This window comes from Hemibagrus wyckioides, linkage group LG02 (assembly GCF_019097595.1).
Source record: "Hemibagrus wyckioides isolate EC202008001 linkage group LG02, SWU_Hwy_1.0, whole genome shotgun sequence".
Classification (NCBI taxonomy): domain Eukaryota; kingdom Metazoa; phylum Chordata; class Actinopteri; order Siluriformes; family Bagridae; genus Hemibagrus; species Hemibagrus wyckioides.
In genome coordinates, this window is record NC_080711.1 from 17,399,416 (window position 1) to 17,415,692 (window position 16,277).

General features: G+C 36.3%; 3 protein-coding genes across 7 annotated transcripts in view; 2 read left to right on the forward strand and 1 right to left on the reverse strand.

Annotated features, from left to right (window-relative positions):
- LOC131363670 (cAMP-dependent protein kinase type I-beta regulatory subunit) overlaps positions 1-1,114 on the forward strand; it is a 47,672-nt gene extending 46,558 nt beyond the window's left edge. Inside the window, exon 11 of the mRNA XM_058406410.1 lies at positions 251-1,114. Coding sequence (XP_058262393.1) covers positions 251-423 — 173 coding nt within the window. The 3' untranslated portion in view covers positions 424-1,114. The remainder of the gene's footprint in view (positions 1-250) is intronic.
- A 4,316-nt stretch (positions 1,115-5,430) lies between these two features.
- tac4 (tachykinin precursor 4) lies at positions 5,431-7,403 on the forward strand. Its single transcript, XM_058406486.1, has 5 exons — positions 5,431-6,574; positions 6,661-6,757; positions 6,912-6,944; positions 7,052-7,105; positions 7,260-7,403. Exons 1-5 carry the CDS (start codon positions 6,470-6,472, stop codon positions 7,289-7,291), a joined length of 321 nt encoding a protein of 106 aa, XP_058262469.1. The 5' UTR covers positions 5,431-6,469; the 3' UTR covers positions 7,292-7,403.
- Positions 7,404-7,927: 524 nt separating this feature from the next.
- On the reverse strand, positions 7,928-15,727 carry zgc:163143 (uncharacterized protein LOC795946 homolog). 5 transcript variants are annotated; one of them, XM_058406451.1, is made up of 10 exons: positions 15,478-15,725; positions 12,821-13,000; positions 12,542-12,615; positions 12,349-12,384; positions 11,832-11,879; positions 11,499-11,732; positions 11,312-11,418; positions 10,958-11,123; positions 9,205-9,286; positions 7,928-8,183 (listed from the first exon to the last, which is right to left on the reverse strand). In XM_058406451.1, the coding sequence occupies exons 3-10, from the start codon at positions 12,584-12,586 to the stop codon at positions 8,158-8,160; spliced, it is 744 nt and encodes a 247-aa protein (XP_058262434.1). In that variant the 5' UTR covers positions 12,587-12,615; positions 12,821-13,000; positions 15,478-15,725; the 3' UTR covers positions 7,928-8,157. The 5 variants fall into 5 exon arrangements, with proteins under 5 accessions (XP_058262434.1, XP_058262425.1, XP_058262409.1 ...); XM_058406442.1 differs by having other exon boundaries at positions 12,542-12,635; XM_058406426.1 differs by having other exon boundaries at positions 12,542-13,000; positions 15,478-15,727.
- Positions 15,728-16,277: the final 550 nt, after the last annotated feature.

The following is a 16,277-nucleotide window of genomic DNA, read 5'->3' on the forward strand; positions in this document are numbered from 1 at the left end:
ACAGATACATATGGGAGAAACACAATTAATGCATAACATCTTGTTGCCAGATACCACAGGGCATCTTCTGAGGTCTTATAGAATTCATGCCTATCTAAAGTGTTTTTGCATTCTTGGTCTGAGCTGTTTTGGTGGCACACAGAGGACCAACATTATATATATATAGATAAGATATTGTTAATCTTCATTCAATATCAGCATTGTATAAAAGGTAGAAAGAATGTTCACTGATTCAGTGTTTCTTCTGCAGGTGAGATAGCGCTGCTCTTGAACAGGCCACGTGCAGCCACTGTGGTGGCCAGAGGTCCACTGAAGTGTGTGAAGCTGGATAGACCACGCTTTGAGCGTGTTTTAGGGCCCTGCTCTGAGATTTTGAAGAGAAACATTCAGAGATACAACAGCTTCATCTCCCTTACTGTCTGAGCCACAGTATCCAAGGCCTCCAAGCTTGGTTACATGAAATAGTTCAGGATAAGTCATTTTACATTTATTTAAAGAGTTTAAACTTTTTTCTATGTGAATCTTCTATGTAACCAGGCCTTGTTTTACTTCCTTTCTTTCTTTTTTTGAAAGCAGCATAGATGTGACAAAGATGTGGCATGAATGATGGTTTGCAGGATTTAGGCCTTGTTCAGCATCTTTTTTTGCATTTTTTATTTCTCTTATTTCAATTCTACTGGTGCAATTTATTCATTAATTATGAGCCATGAAGAGGTGGATCATTAAGGAGATGTACATTTTACATTCTGGTGCATGCTATTTCATTTGAAGTGAAAAGAGCAATTTTAAGAGTTTGAGACAGATATTTGTTTTAATTGTATATTGCCTTTTTGCTTAAGGTTTTGGTTCTTGCTCCATATGATGTGTAATTGAATTGTTCTGTGTGTGTGTTTCTCAAAACCTATTCAGTAGTAATACAGTAATCTATTAGGAAAATCCCCTACAATTAGGGGAGCTAAGTATAAATCTCATAACCATTCCCTTCATTTCATAGACATATGAAAATTAGGTTTTCTAGGGTGTTGTTCTGAAGTAAGTTATGTTTTTTTTCTTGTTTGTTGTACAATACTATTATTTTGGTGAAGATTTTTAAAGTAAATAAAGACACACCTCTGAACATTGCTACAGCTCTGTCTTTGACTTACCTAGCTCTCTAAGTGTTGATTAAGTGATTACAAACAGTAATATTTTCAGATTATATAAACAGTAATATTTTCAGAAAAGCCACACTTTTCAGATATTTATTTAAAAAAATAAATAAATAAAATATATCTTATATATATATGTATCTATATAATATATATATATATATATATATATATATATATATATATATTATATAGATACATATATATATAAGATATATTTTATTTATTTATTTTTTTAAATAAATATCTGAAAAGTGTGGCATGCATGAGTCAATACTTTGTAGAACCACCTTTTGCTCCAATTACAGCTGCAAGTTTTTTGGGGTATGTATCTTCCAGATTTGGAGAGTGTATACATACATACATACTGTACATACATACATCAGAACTGGACCACCGAACAATGGAAGAAGGCCTGGTCTGATAAATTATGTTTTATTTTAAATCAGGTGGATGGCCGGGTGTGTGTGCATCACTTACCTGGGGAACACATGACACCAGGATGCACTATGGGAATAAGGCAAGCCGGCGGAGGCAGTGTCATGCTTTGGACAATGTTCTGCTGGGAAACCTTGGGTCCTGTCATCCATGTGGATGTTACTTTGACATGTACCACCTACCTAAGCATTGTTGCAGACCATGTACACTCTTTCATGGAAACAGTATTTCCTGATGGCTTTGGCCTCTTTCAGCAGGATAATGTGCTGTGTCATAAAGCAAAAATGGTACAGGAATGGTTTGATGAGCTCAACAACAAGTTTGAGGTGTTGACTTGGCCTTCAAATTCCCCAGATCTCAATCCAGTCGAGACTGGGCCATTTTAACACATGCATATGCTTTGATCTAAACCATTCCATTGTAGCTCTGGCTGTATGCTTAGGGTCATTGTCCTGTGGAAGGTGAACCTCCGCCCCAGTCTCAAGGCTTTTGCAGACTAATGGTTTTTCTTCTAAGCTGGCTTGTGGCAAACTGCAAACAGGACTTCTTATGCTTAATGATGCTGTTTATTCACTAATGTTCTCTAAAAAAAAACCTCTAAGGGGTTCACAGAACAGCTGTAATTATACTGAGATTAGGTGACTTCTGAAGGAAATTGGATCCACAGGATTTTAGTTAGGGGCATCAGAGTAAAGGGGTGTGAATACAAATGCATGCCACACTTTTCAGATTTTTATTTGTAAAAAAAAAATTGAAAGTAGGACCTGGGAGGATGCCACATCAGCCTTAGCAGGAAGCATGGCTTGCAGAAGGTTCTGAGAGGCCATCATTTTGACCTCAGCGTTTAGCTTGTCTTAGGACACTGCCACATCAGCCTCAGCTGGGATCTTGGCTTGCAACAGGGTCTGGATGGCTACTTAGTCACTGCTAGTGGTCAGCTTGATTTGGAAGGTTGCCACATCAAACTGGGCAGGGAGCTTTGCTTGCAACAGGGTCTGGGAGGCCACCAGGCTGGCATCAACTGGGAGCATTGCTTGCAACTGGGTCTGCCAGCCTGCCACTTTGACCTTGGCATGCAGCTTTACTTGGGAGGCTGCCATGTTGTCTTCGTTAGGGAGCTTAGCTCAGAACAGGGCCTGGTACAGGGCTTGGAACCAGGTTTGGAAACGAGATTTGATACAGACAATCACAAGGATGTAACACTGATGCGTCACGTTGAATACATGACACACAAGGGTTTAAATACTGTAAATAATCAAAGGGGAAAACAAAGCATGACAATAATCAGAGACACAATCATGAACTTGTGCTGCTGGTTGCCAGTAGGAATCATGACAAGTTGTTGTAGGTTCAGTTTTGCTGCAGAAAGTTAACAATGCCCTGTTTGTTATTGAAATTTAATAAGCATCAACTAAATTATTCCACCATTGAGAAAGAAACCTTTAACCCTAGACCAAAGGGGTGTAGAACAGAGAGCTTTGGTGATAACCGAAAGGCTCTTAGTGGTACTATATACTGTATTCCTCCAAATAAATACAACATAATAATCTTCTATTAAGTTGGAGAAATAATAATAATCTTATTTAATACAGTAACAAATTTAACTAGGAACACCACCACAGAAGTAAAAATACGTAGCAGTATATAGTAGCGATAAGTTTATGTATTTTTTCAATGTCGAATATTGCCAAAGAATTTGTAAAAGATAAGAAATTCTAAAAGTAAAACCCTCAACCTGTGTACTAAATCCTAGGTTCTCTTATGGTTTCTTCCTAATATTGTCTCATGGAGTTTTCTTTGCAACAACATATCCTCTGTCTTGCTCATTAAGGATTTAAATCATAAATCCATAATATATTCCAGAAATCCTCAAGGATTTCTGCTTTGTGACAATGTCCAATGATAAATGTGCTACATAAATCCAGCTGAATTTAACTTCTTTAGATTGTTTCAGAAAATGCAGCATATAAGCAGTATCATATGAAATACAACATGCATCATGTGTTGTGGCTAGATGAGACCAAAATAAAACTTGTACAACATCAGTTGTTTAGTGACAAAACAGGGTTGCATAGAAGGAAAATCACTTGAAAATGAATGAAAAACGTTGTGGTAGCTCTTTGATGCTTTGGGACTGCTGATGATTCAGGGACACTTGAAAATTGCTGGTATTATTTCTGTTAAGTACTAGGATATTTCAGTGTGAAACTTGTTGCCTCTGCCAGGAGGTGTTTAACAGCAGCAGAAGACACTGCATTGTTGTGATTACATTGATTACATCCGTTTTAAAGCCTTTATATGTATTAAATTAATTAAATTTAGCATGGGCATGGCTGAAGTATGGACTACTGCCTGTTTTACACACTCAGGTGCAGGCTATACTGTATTTAATGTTCCATGAGGCAAACAAATATCCAATGTCAGTGATGTCAGTTTACTTAACTGACAGCTTAACTAAAATTATTTGGAGATCATTTTAAAGTACTACTCCTCAAAACATCTTCTACAACTCCTCAAGTACTCATCTGAAAAACATTTTTCTTTGAGCATGTGGCTTTGGTAATTGGAAAATTTTTAACAAAAAATTGCTTAGCTAATGTTAGCATTATGACATAACTTTTGTTATAGTATTTGAGTTTTGGCTGCTGTTACTTAACTCAGCAACTAAATCCTACCCATGTCTGTGATTAATTTGAGCTCCTATTGTAGGCATTAACTAACAGGCTAAGGCATGTATCAGTTAATAATGTAACGTGCTAACCATTTTAATACATTGTCCATATATTTGTCACATGTATTTTATAGCAAAAGAATATGGTAGGAATTTACAGTTTGCATTGATGTGATTTTTGCATTGATAATTTTTTTTGTGTTGAATTATGGTAAATAAATTCAGCAGTGGCCTTCTGATTCAAATATCTGATATTCTGAGGAGGCACATGTATTTTTTTGTTAATGTTTGTGTTAGATTTGAAGCAAAGCTGCAGGTTGAAAAAGCATGTTTGTAGGTAGTGCTTTTGGTTTATGGCTACCAAGACCTTGGTGTGGACCTGTAGACAAAAAGTAGATAATGGACAGGATAATAGCTACAAAACCAGTGAAAAGGCAGGGCAAGATATTTGCAGATACTGCATATCAGAAAACTGTGTGGACTGTGGTGAACATGTTTTCCATGCAAAGCTGAAGAAAGCAAATTTGGTGGAAATTTTAAGATCAGACAACCCTGCTTAAAGATTCATTAGGGTACCAGTAACTGGCAGAAAAGTGAAAGCATGGGTCTTGTTTTCTTTTTTTGTGTTGTAACTCTGTATTGAAGTTAATCATTTTAAACATTAGTACAACTGATTAAAAGTAATTATGTTAAAAAGATGTAGTATATGAGATTTTATATACTGACAGTAGTTTCTAAAATAAAGTGATGTCTAATTATTCTTAAATATTGTGAGGGTGTGTACTTTCTGTGCATGATTTGCCTGTTGAGTGTTCTTTTTGAGCAACCAAACTGACATCCCTGGGTGATTCATGGCTGGAAATCAGTCCATATTCACACCATCAGCCTATTTAAAAGCCCATTTGCTGAGTGGGTGTAGGTGTACCTGGCAGAGCCATTTGACAGGTGGTGAAAAATGTTCCATCTGTGCAGAATCTCACCAGTTTCACAGAAATGGGAAAGATCATGGTAAGCTGGTCAATCATTCTGCATGTCAGTGGTAAATAAAAGAGTTCCCACAGTAAACTCCACATAAATAAACATTTGCAATTAAAAGGTTGACCAAAAGTTGGCTTAAAAACAACTTACCTGAAAAAGGCCAATCATGCATACTAGTAATGCACATTAGGAATATGATTCAAGGTTAAATATTTGCTCAAGGATCACAGCTGTAAGCAATTAATTTAGTATTGTGACAAAGATGTAATTATAGTTGAGCAGCACCCTAATGCATAAGCAAAAAGTGCCTAAGATAGTAAGGAAAACAAATCTTAGGTGAATTTTGGGCAGCGCTATATAGCATCAAAGCATCCCTGCTGTGGATGCCTACATCAATGGAGGTCAGCCACAAAGCACTACATCAGGGCACATGCTATATATATGGTGAATGCAGATGCACTGATGAAGTTCTAGTAAGGACATAAAATATTGCAAGTAACATGATTGGCTTGATTGGCTGATTGATTAACTGCATAAATGATCAGGTGTACAGGTGTTTCTAATAAAGTGGACCAAAGACTCAAATCCTGATAGGCATTCTGAATTTGTGAAATGTTCAATACATAAATAAAAAATGGTGTAGATTGAAAACCACCCTGTGGCTGACCTCTTTTTTCCTGCAATTTTGCAGTGGGCATTTCAATGTCACTATTTCATTAGACTATGTTCAGAGAATGGCTGTGGGTCTGTCAGAGTATTAGTTATATCTATCGGGTTAGATTGGCCCTCGACACATTAAAATAAATGCATGCAGGGGAATATTAATAAATGTTAACAGAAATTATAATTTACATATACTACATATACATAAGAACATAGAGTGTTATGGGATAAAAAGGGTAAACAAAGAACACAGGAATGATGTGCTTACACAGTGTATGTAAATCTACTTTAAAAAAAAAAAAACCTTTTGACAAATGCAAAAAATACAGAAAAATATGAAATTTAAAAGCCTGTCTGAGTCCACATGACAGATTGTTGATATAATTTGTGGATTCTCTATTAGGAAAGATGGGAGGGGCATTGCAGATATTGCTATATAAATCTGACTGGCACAGAACTGGAGTTCAGCTGCCTTTTCACCGTCCTACAAGTCATCCCAGAATATCAGACAAAATAAGTTACATCATTTGTCTGTTTCATTTTAATTTCACTTATTATTTTAAATTATACAATGGAACTTTTGAAACTTTCCGTTCTGGCCTTTGCCTTATATGCACAGTTGCAGACTGGTGTGTCAAGTGAGGACACGGATATCTTGTCCCTGAAGAACTGGCAGGTAAGCACATTCTCTGGTCTCTAGTAGAAGGCACAGCTAGTGTTCAATCATTTGTGTAGTTACAATAGTGGCATTTGCTTTTTCAGGGTGATCCAGCAGAAAGTGTTTTCACTCTGCGCATTGATGACCTGCTGAAGCACTCAAAATCACAGCAGTTTCATGGTTTAATGGGCCGAAGCTTAGGTAAAACTGTCTTTTATTATCTGTATGTCTATGAGTAGCTGACTGCAAAAAATCTTGTACATTTACTAAAACTAAAGTTAAATGTAGTATATTCTGGACTCACTGGCCCATAACAGCATAGAAATATGTACTGAATATGATTTCCTTTCCACAGAAAATTCTCAACCCCTGCAACTTGGTCCGAAAAGTAAGCTAAATGACACCTTTCCCTTATATTATCAGTCTGTTTCTCTGTCTAGTGTATCCTGGTCACATACCAATGTTCACTTTTGTCATTTCATTTTTTATTGCCAGGAAACAATGGCGAGATGTTTGTTGGACTGATGGGGAAGAGATCTTCAAGGGGAGGTAAGTATTGTATCCTACACACAAAATCAGTTCCTCTGGCTGAATCTAAATACACTCAATTGGGTAAACAATTATTCAATTACATAGCTTAGTCTTGCAGTAGCCGATATTACAATATGTATCATTGTACTAATATGTCTTTTCTCTTCGACAGATTTTGAAGAAGTACCAGACAAACCAGAGTAATGCTAATTAGGCAAACAAAACGACTGACTTTGCCTCACTATCAGTATGTAATGTGCTTCTATCTAATTTATATTAAGAAAATAAAATTTATAAATCATGCTACTGATTATTCATGCCATCATTTGTTTATAACTCACAAAATCTAATTTAATGCAAGCAATCAATGTCATAATAAAATGATTTATTTAAGTCTTGGCAGAGTAGTTTTAACATTTATTGTCAAAAACTAGCAGGTATGATTTAAAATATTCATTTAAAATAAAATTATATATATATATATATATATATATATATATATATATATATATATATATATATATATATATATATATATTTTTTTTTATGTGGCTGAATTTCTAACTTCCTTTTTCTTTAGGATCTTCATTGTATCATTTGACATGAAGAACACCTATTATCACACAGTTCATTACAGAATTGTTAGAGTGTGACAATTGTTACTTGGTACACTGTGAGTTAAAGAGCACTGAAATGAACACACAGGGATGTAGAAACATGAAACTGAGCAAAATAAAGTGTGGGTTAAACCTGTGATTTGCCCTGGAGCTGGAACTATTGTGGGAGCTACAGTTAAGATAATCAACACCTTCTGAATAATTAACTCTTAGAAGTCAGGAGTTCTGTTAAGATGTTTTTTATTAGAATATTTCAATATTTTAAATAGTAAGGCACATTTTGTTTATTCATTCTGCATTATTTAGAGAATATTCTTCAAAACACAATAATTCATCAATATAGAAAAATATCATTTTTTGCCACATTGGCCAGCTTTACACTTTCACATGCACATCTGCTAGTAAATAACTTCATCAGGTGATGAAATGGGCTTCTGCTCCTACGATTCCTCTCTAACCAAGCAGAATAGATTGGGCACCTGTAAAGAATAATATGACAGAAGAATCTAAAGTTACTACACAATACATATCAGGTACAATGCATCAAAAGAAGCTGCACTGTTTAGGAAAAAAAAAACCATTTGTATACTTTTCTCTTTATTCAGGGATAAACAATATGATGCCACTTTACTGTCAAAAGCCAAGCACAATAATTTAAACTATGAGAGAATAAGAACATGGAATAAGGTTTGGTAACTAAACGGTACTGTCAATAGAACAAGCAAAATCATATGTATAAAATTATTTTAATTAGTTAGTAAATTATAACTGTCCTTGTTCTAGCTATTTATGCTCATTGGATATATACATATTTAATTGTTTACCAATTTAATTATATAGAGAAGATAGCACATAGCTAGTTTGCTCAACTTTTCAGAATGCCATGCATCGAAACCTTACTGAGAACTCCTGTTACACTCATTTGAAGGTTATTATACAATATGAAATTACTGTTTCTGTACTTATAGTAGCATTCTATTCATTTCAGAATGAGTTACTGTTTCATCCCAAAAGTATCAGATTAGCAAAGCCAATAGTTGATCCAATGTTATTGTGGGGAACTCCCAGCCAATCCAATCTAAGTGGGGGGAGTTTGCAGCAAGACTGGCCCAAAAAACAAAAACAAGAGCATTATGCTGCAGGACAATGGCTCAAAACACACTGCCAACACATATCAGGGGGAACGGTGGAATGTTTTAGACAGGCCAAGTCAATCACTAGACCTTAATCCAGTTAAGCATGCATTTCACCTGCTGAAGAGGAGACTAAAAATCCCCCATCCCCCAAAACAAATAACAACTGAAAGAAGTTATGGTACAAGGCTGGAAATGCATCACAAAAGAGGATGCTAGTGGATTGAGTTATTTCATTTAAGATTATCTGTTTCAAAACACCAAATAGTTTGGACTGCCACCAAAATTACAACATTCAACAAGATGTTTAACACATATATACGTAGATGTAAACATCAGGAAATTTTAATCTACAGCTGCTACTTACTGTAATACTTGGAGGTACTTTCTTTGCTGCCCTCAACAGGGGAAATGACAAAGGAACTCAGGCGAATTTCAGACTCGCTGTACTATACGGACCATTGAAAGGACAGAAAAGAAACCAGACACATCCCCATAACATGGTATTTATAGTGCAGATTAGAAAACAAAGATAAAAATCATATTTACAATATTAGAAAATAAAACTTTAAGAAAATGAAATCAATTCAAATCCATTTTCTACCAAAACTTCCAAATATATTCAAATCTTTCCTTACAAACCAAGTCCAGAATTATTGGTAGAATAATTGCAAAAAAAACAAAAAAAAAACAATAGTTGTTAAACAGTTTTTACAAAAAGCAGACTTACAATTATAATATAGTGGCAAAAGAAAAACTTTACCTGTGTTTAAACATGAAGTAAAGCTCTGTCATACATAATATAGTTGACTTGGCTAATTCTATCACAACATTTCAAAGATTTCATTTAAGCCTTTTGATACATCGGCATAAGATACATTCAGTGCTGTGAAAAAGTGTTTCCCTTCTTGTTTTTTGAATTTTTTGCATGTCACACTTAAAAGATTCAGATCATCAAACAAATTTTAATATATTACACAAAGATAATGCAAGTAAATACAAAATACAGTTTTTAAATAATTATTGCATTTATTAAGGGAAAAAAGTTGTTCAAACCTGCCTGGCCCTATGTGTAAAATTAATTGTCCCCTCCTGTTAAATCATGAAAGAACTGTGATTAACCAAATTATTTTAGAAAGCTGAGTTAAATTTCACTAGACACACCCAGGCCTGATTACTGCCAGACCTGTTGAATCAAGAAATCACTTAAATAGAACCTGTCTGACAAAGTGAAGCATGCTTAAAGAGCAACAGATCATGTCGCGATCTAAAGAAATTCAAGAATTCAAAAAATATCTTGATTATCCTATCAAAAAGTTGAACTTTTTGTGCATCACGTTACATTTGGCGTAAATCCAACACAGCATTTCATAAAAAGAACATCATACCAACAGTCAAACATGGTGGTGGTAGTGTGATGGTCTGGAGCTGCTTTGCAGCTTCAGGACCTGGACAACTTGCCATAATTGATGGAACCATGAATTCTGCACTCTATCAGAAAATCCAGAAGGAGAATGTCTGGCTGTCAGTTTGTGACCTCAAGCGCACTTGGGTTATGCAGCAGGACAATGACCCCAAACACACCAGCAAGTCCACCTCTGAATGGCTCAAGAAAAACAAAATGCAGATTTTGGAGTGGCCAAGTCAAAGTCTGGACTTAAATCCGATTGAGATGCTGTGGCATGACCTTAAACAGTCCCTTCAGGCTCAAAAACCCTCCAATGTGGCTGAATTAAAACAATTCTGCAAAGAACAGCAGGCCAAAATTCCTCCACAGCGATGTGAAAGATTCACTGCCAGTTATCACAAACGCTTGATTGCAGCAAAGGGTGGCACAACCAGGTATTAAGGTTTAGGGGGCAATTACTTTTTCACATAGTGCCAGGCAGGTTTGAACATCTTTGTTCCCTTAATAAATGAAATAATCATTTAAAAACTGTATTTTGTATTCACTTGCATTATCTTTGTGTAATATTACAATTTTTGATGATCTGAATCTTTTAAGTGTGACAAATATGCAAAAAATTCAAAAAACAGGACGGGGCCAAAAACCTTTTCACAGCACTGTATGAAAACAATGAATAAAACAATATTAAGTTTGCAGCTTCTGTCCTACTCACAGGCAGTTCTCTGTATGTAGAGAAGGATGGAGGGCCACTGCATTTCATGACTGTAAAGGGCTTCTGGCCAGTTGTGGGATGCTCCGTGCAGCACAGCTGTAGACATGTAGCAGGCAGGTAAATGTGCCAGGTATATGCGTATTTCTTCACTAGCTCACATATTAGCCTGTTCAAGAATGGAAACGTACTCAATTAGAATAGAACGTTTTCCATTATTTTCTTCACAACTATGAATAATACTTTAATATACTTTTATTCTCTATTTGCTTAAATGGATCAAAATGGTTTACCAGATAATGCTGCCATGTATGTGTTAAAGGAAACATCACTTATGGCAGACTATGTCTCACTTACTTGTTCAGGAGAGACTCAGTAACCTGATCCAAATATTCTGTTTGGCAATGGTGAATGACCAGGCTGTTTGTGTTTATGTTTATTAGTTTGTTTAGTTCATTGTTAATCTGAAAAATAAAAGAAATGATTTGCAACAAAATATGTAATAAGATCATTATACACCATAGGTGGTACTGCATATTCTCACCTCTATAAGAAGCTGTTTAGGAAATCGCGAAAGGACTGCCAGTGGGTATCCCAGCTGACAGATCACTTCTGCAAGAAACACTGCTACATCTTGAACCATGTTGTGTGTCAGAGGAAAAGCCTCCACCCATTTGGAATAATAGTCAGTGAGAGTCATAATATGTGTATGCTTGTTCGTTGTTATAGAGAATGGCCCCCTTATATCAAGACCAAGCCATTCCCAACTCTTGCAAATCTGTAGTGTTTAGAAATGAATTACACTTGCGAAGGTTTCAATCAAAGTCTTTTAAATATAAATGGCTGTTAAAATCGAATCTTGTATAACCAGACTTACCTCTATAATGTAGGGCTTTGGTTGTCTTCCATTAATGACATTCTGCATCTATATTTACAGTGAATGATTAGTCAGCAAGTTGATAACAGTTTTTTAATGAAATGCTACTGGCTGTTAACAGAAAAGTACACCCTGAGTGACTTGAAGATTTATCTTCATAATTAACATGTGATATTTAACTATTTAACAAAATTAAATCTCATTAAAAATGTTGGTCTGTTTCGATTTTGGTTAACAGTTACACACTTTTCCCACATTGCTAAGTGTATGCCATTGTGCTTGTCACCTCAAAGATTCGTTCAGCTCAGCCTCTGTTATATCTAATGGCAATTGATGACACTAATCATCACAAGAATAGATGCACATGCTTTTTTGGTCATTAGGAGACAACACAAAACTGGTCAGTTATGAATTACAAACTATAAAATAAAGTCCCTAAGCACATTACAAATATTTCAGTGTAGACATTTTAATATATTTTAGAGTGGAGTTTTACTAAAAACAGTCTAAGACTTACACTGTTCAATTGATCATCTCCATCCCAGCGAATACTCTAAAATAAAAAAATAAATAAAAAAGATTGACTATGAAAAAGGAAATCAGATTCTCCACTTATCAAACAACACATCCATATTGCACATCTGCTTTTATTTTCTATAGGATTTATTAATATAAACCTAGCAAAATAAGGGCACTATCAATTAGCCTACCCTCGGCAAACAGTAACCGCTGTGAAAGAAACTGGGTATGGTCATTCGTCTTTCAACTGAATCATCTCCTAAAGCTGTCCATGAAGCAAAAAGCCTGATTATAAAGTAAGAATAACTGTTATACAGAGTTATCAGTGGCATATCAAATAACAATGTGTTTTTAGAGAGACTGGATATTTCCACATTTACAGCAATGAGAAATTAGCCTCCATGGCCTGACATTAGATACATAAATGAACATTCCTTTACATTATACACTGCACACATAAAAACACAAACCTTCTATCAAGTTCCATTAGGTTTGGAACAAAAATGTGGATGCTTGAACAGGGTAACGGTTTCTTTCAACTTGGGTTCCTCTGATTTCTCAGATGTGTCTCGTACAAGATTTGTTGGCACTGTAGATGGCGTCTTGAAGTGATGATGGGAGAGCAAGAACCAATTGATGGTTCCCTTGACCTGCATCAAAGTGAAGTAAGAAATGAACCTCTTTATGAAATAAAAAATCTTGTTGAAAAGTGATGGTTATACTTTCTTAATATAAATATTAATGTAATTAAACAAATCAACACTTAATACCCTTCTGCTTCTGAGTTTTCTAAAGAGATAACCTTTTACAAAAAATAGATGATTAGATAATTAACACATTTATTGAAAACTGGTTTAACATAAGATTTTTAACTAAGGACTTCAGGAAATGTAAAAAATATTCCTTCTTGAACTGGCGACAGCACATTGTATTGTGTGGCTGATGTCATTTAATGCTTAATTTTATTTAAGTCAAATAAAATACTCAAGAATAGTCGAATAGTCAAAACAGTGGAAAGAGAGATACTCCTCAAACTAAAAACCTAATAGACAGCTACCACAACTGAAAAGTCAGTCTCAATTCCTTATTCTTCTTAATCCATATAGATAGATAGATAGATAGATAGATAGATAGATAGATAGATAGATAGATAGATAGATAGATAGATAGATAGATAGAGCTACATATAATTTAATTGGATTTTGTTCTTTTCTTTATTACTTGTATAGATTGAGAATATGACTTTTTTCTTATAAAAGCCATATTGGTGGAACTGTATATATACAGTCATATACTATATATAGTATATATATATATATAGGATATATATATATATATATATATATATATATATATATATATATATATATATATATACACTATATTGCCAAAAGTATTCGCTCACCCATCCAAATAATCAGAATCAGGTGTTCCAATCACTTCCATGGCCACAGGTGTATAAAATCAAGCACCTAGGCATGCAGACTGTTTTTACAAACATTTGTGAAAGAATGGGTCGCTCTCAGGAGCTCAGTGAATTCCAGCGTGGAACTGTGATAGGATGCCACCTGTGCAACAAATCCAGTCGTGAAATTTCCTCGCTCCTAAATATTCCACAGTCAACTGTCAGCTGTATTATAAGAACGTGGAAGTGTTTGGGAACGACAGCAACTCAGCCACGAAGTGGTAGGCCACGTAAACTGACGGAGCGGGGTCAGCGGATGCTGAGGCGCATAGTGCAAAGAGGTCGCGAACTTTCTGCAGAGTCGGTCACTACAGACCTCCAAACTTCATGTGGCCTTCAGATTAGCTCAAGAACAGTGCGCAGAGAGCTTCATGGAATGGGTTTCCATGGCCAAGCAGCTGCATCCAAGCCATACATCACCAAGTGCAATGCAAAGCGTCGGATGCAGTGGTGTAAAGCACGCCGCCACTGGACTCTAGAGCAGTGGAGACGCGTTCTCTGGATCGAATCGTGCTTCTCCATCTGGCAATCTGATGGACGAGTCTGGGTTTGGCGGTTGCCAGGAGAACGGTACTTGTCTGACTGCATTGTGCCAAGTGTAAAGTATGGTGGAGGGGGGATTATGGTGTGGGGTTGTTTTTCAGGAGCTGGGCTTGGCCCCTTAGTTCCAGTGAAAGGAACTCTGAATGCTTCAGCATACCAAGACATTTTGGACAATTCCATGCTCCCAACTTTGTGGGAACAGTTTGGAGCTGGCCCCTTCCTCTTCCAACATGACTGTGCACCAGTGCACAAAGCAAGGTCCATAAAGACATGGATGACAGAGTCTGGTGTGGATGAACTTGACTGGCCTGCACAGAGTCCTGACCTCAATCCGATAGAACACCTTTGGGATGAATTAGAGCGGAGACTGAGAGCCAGGCCTTCTCGTCCAACATCAGTGTGTGACCTCACAAATGCGCTTCTGGAAGAATGGTCAAAAATTCCCATAAACACACTCCTAAACCTTGTGGACAGCCTTCCCAGAAGAGTTGAAGCTGTTATAGCTGCAAAGGGTGGACCGACGTCATATTGAACCCTATGGATTAGGAATGGGATGTCACTTAAGTTCATATGCGAGTCAAGGCAGGTGAGCGAATACTTTTGGCAATATAGTGTGTGTATATATATATATATATATATATATATATATATATATATATATAAAACTGGGCAAATGTAATATCTTCAGTGACAATGCTTTGATTTTTATTGGTATCTTCCCTCTTCCTCCACTCAGCATGAACACCACTGGAAATACTGCGCTCCTACTTCTCCGGCAACTCAGTGACGTCATATCAATATGGCGGCGTTCTTGGTGGAGCAAGGAATAACAAACAATGTACAAAATAACGTTTCGTGTACGTTTTAAACAGATTTTCGAGGCTCTCTTTTTTCAAAAGATCGTCACACAAGCAAAACAGGCGCTTGCTTATTTTTTCCGACCTCAAATAGTTCACGTTGTGTAAAGTGTTCGGCGGTGGGAAATCGGAAGTCCCGAGGTAGGGACGTGGCGCCTTCGGAAAGAATAGATAAATATACAAGAATTCACGCTAACTCACTGACAGTTGCTGGCGCTCTGTATATTTAACACTCTTTCAGCCCAGAAAATACTTAACCTACCTGTTTACAACCAGGACTCTTATCCGTACAGTTATGCACCGAAATACAACCCCATCTTGTCACCGATATTCTAACAGCGCCGGTGTTCTAACAAACGATACCATCTGTACTGCGGGTGGTTTATATAGATGGTTTATTTAGATGGTTTATATATACGGTTTATATATGTATACATATACTGGAACGAAAAAAATCTAGGGGTGGAGTCTGCGGCTTTTAAAATTGCTTTTAGTTTTAGTTTTGTAAACCACCAGATGTCACTGTATTCCTTGTTTTCCTAAGGTGCTCCCCTCCCCTGTTGAAATAACTTTAATCGGACCAGCTGCCAAAACACAACCCCTAGTTGGTCAGACAGTTAGACCAGACAGAGAGCTGTGTTGTAGGGGGTAGTGATCATATGTTTGTCAGCTTTTTTAATGCAGCTACAAACACAGATTCCCTACTGCTCACCACTCGCCTCCGTTCTTCCCGTCATGTCTTCTTTGGAAATGAGTTCCATTCAGTTTTTAACAATGGACATTGACAATTACAAGAAAAGGAAGACAATTAGCCAAGAAGAAAAGTCAGTACACACGGATTTCCACTGATACTTCCATACCGATGGCTCAGAAAAACGTCCATCTCACGTTTACATTAATAGTTTCTTTGTGATTCTGTACAATCAGATATTTGTGCAAATCTGGATTGTCTAAAAATTCAAAAAAAAGCTTGACTTGTGGGAAGCTCTCTGAGATGTCCAAGTCGTCCACCTAAGTTAAAGGAGAAGTTCACTTTCAGATCAAAAATCTACAGATAATTTA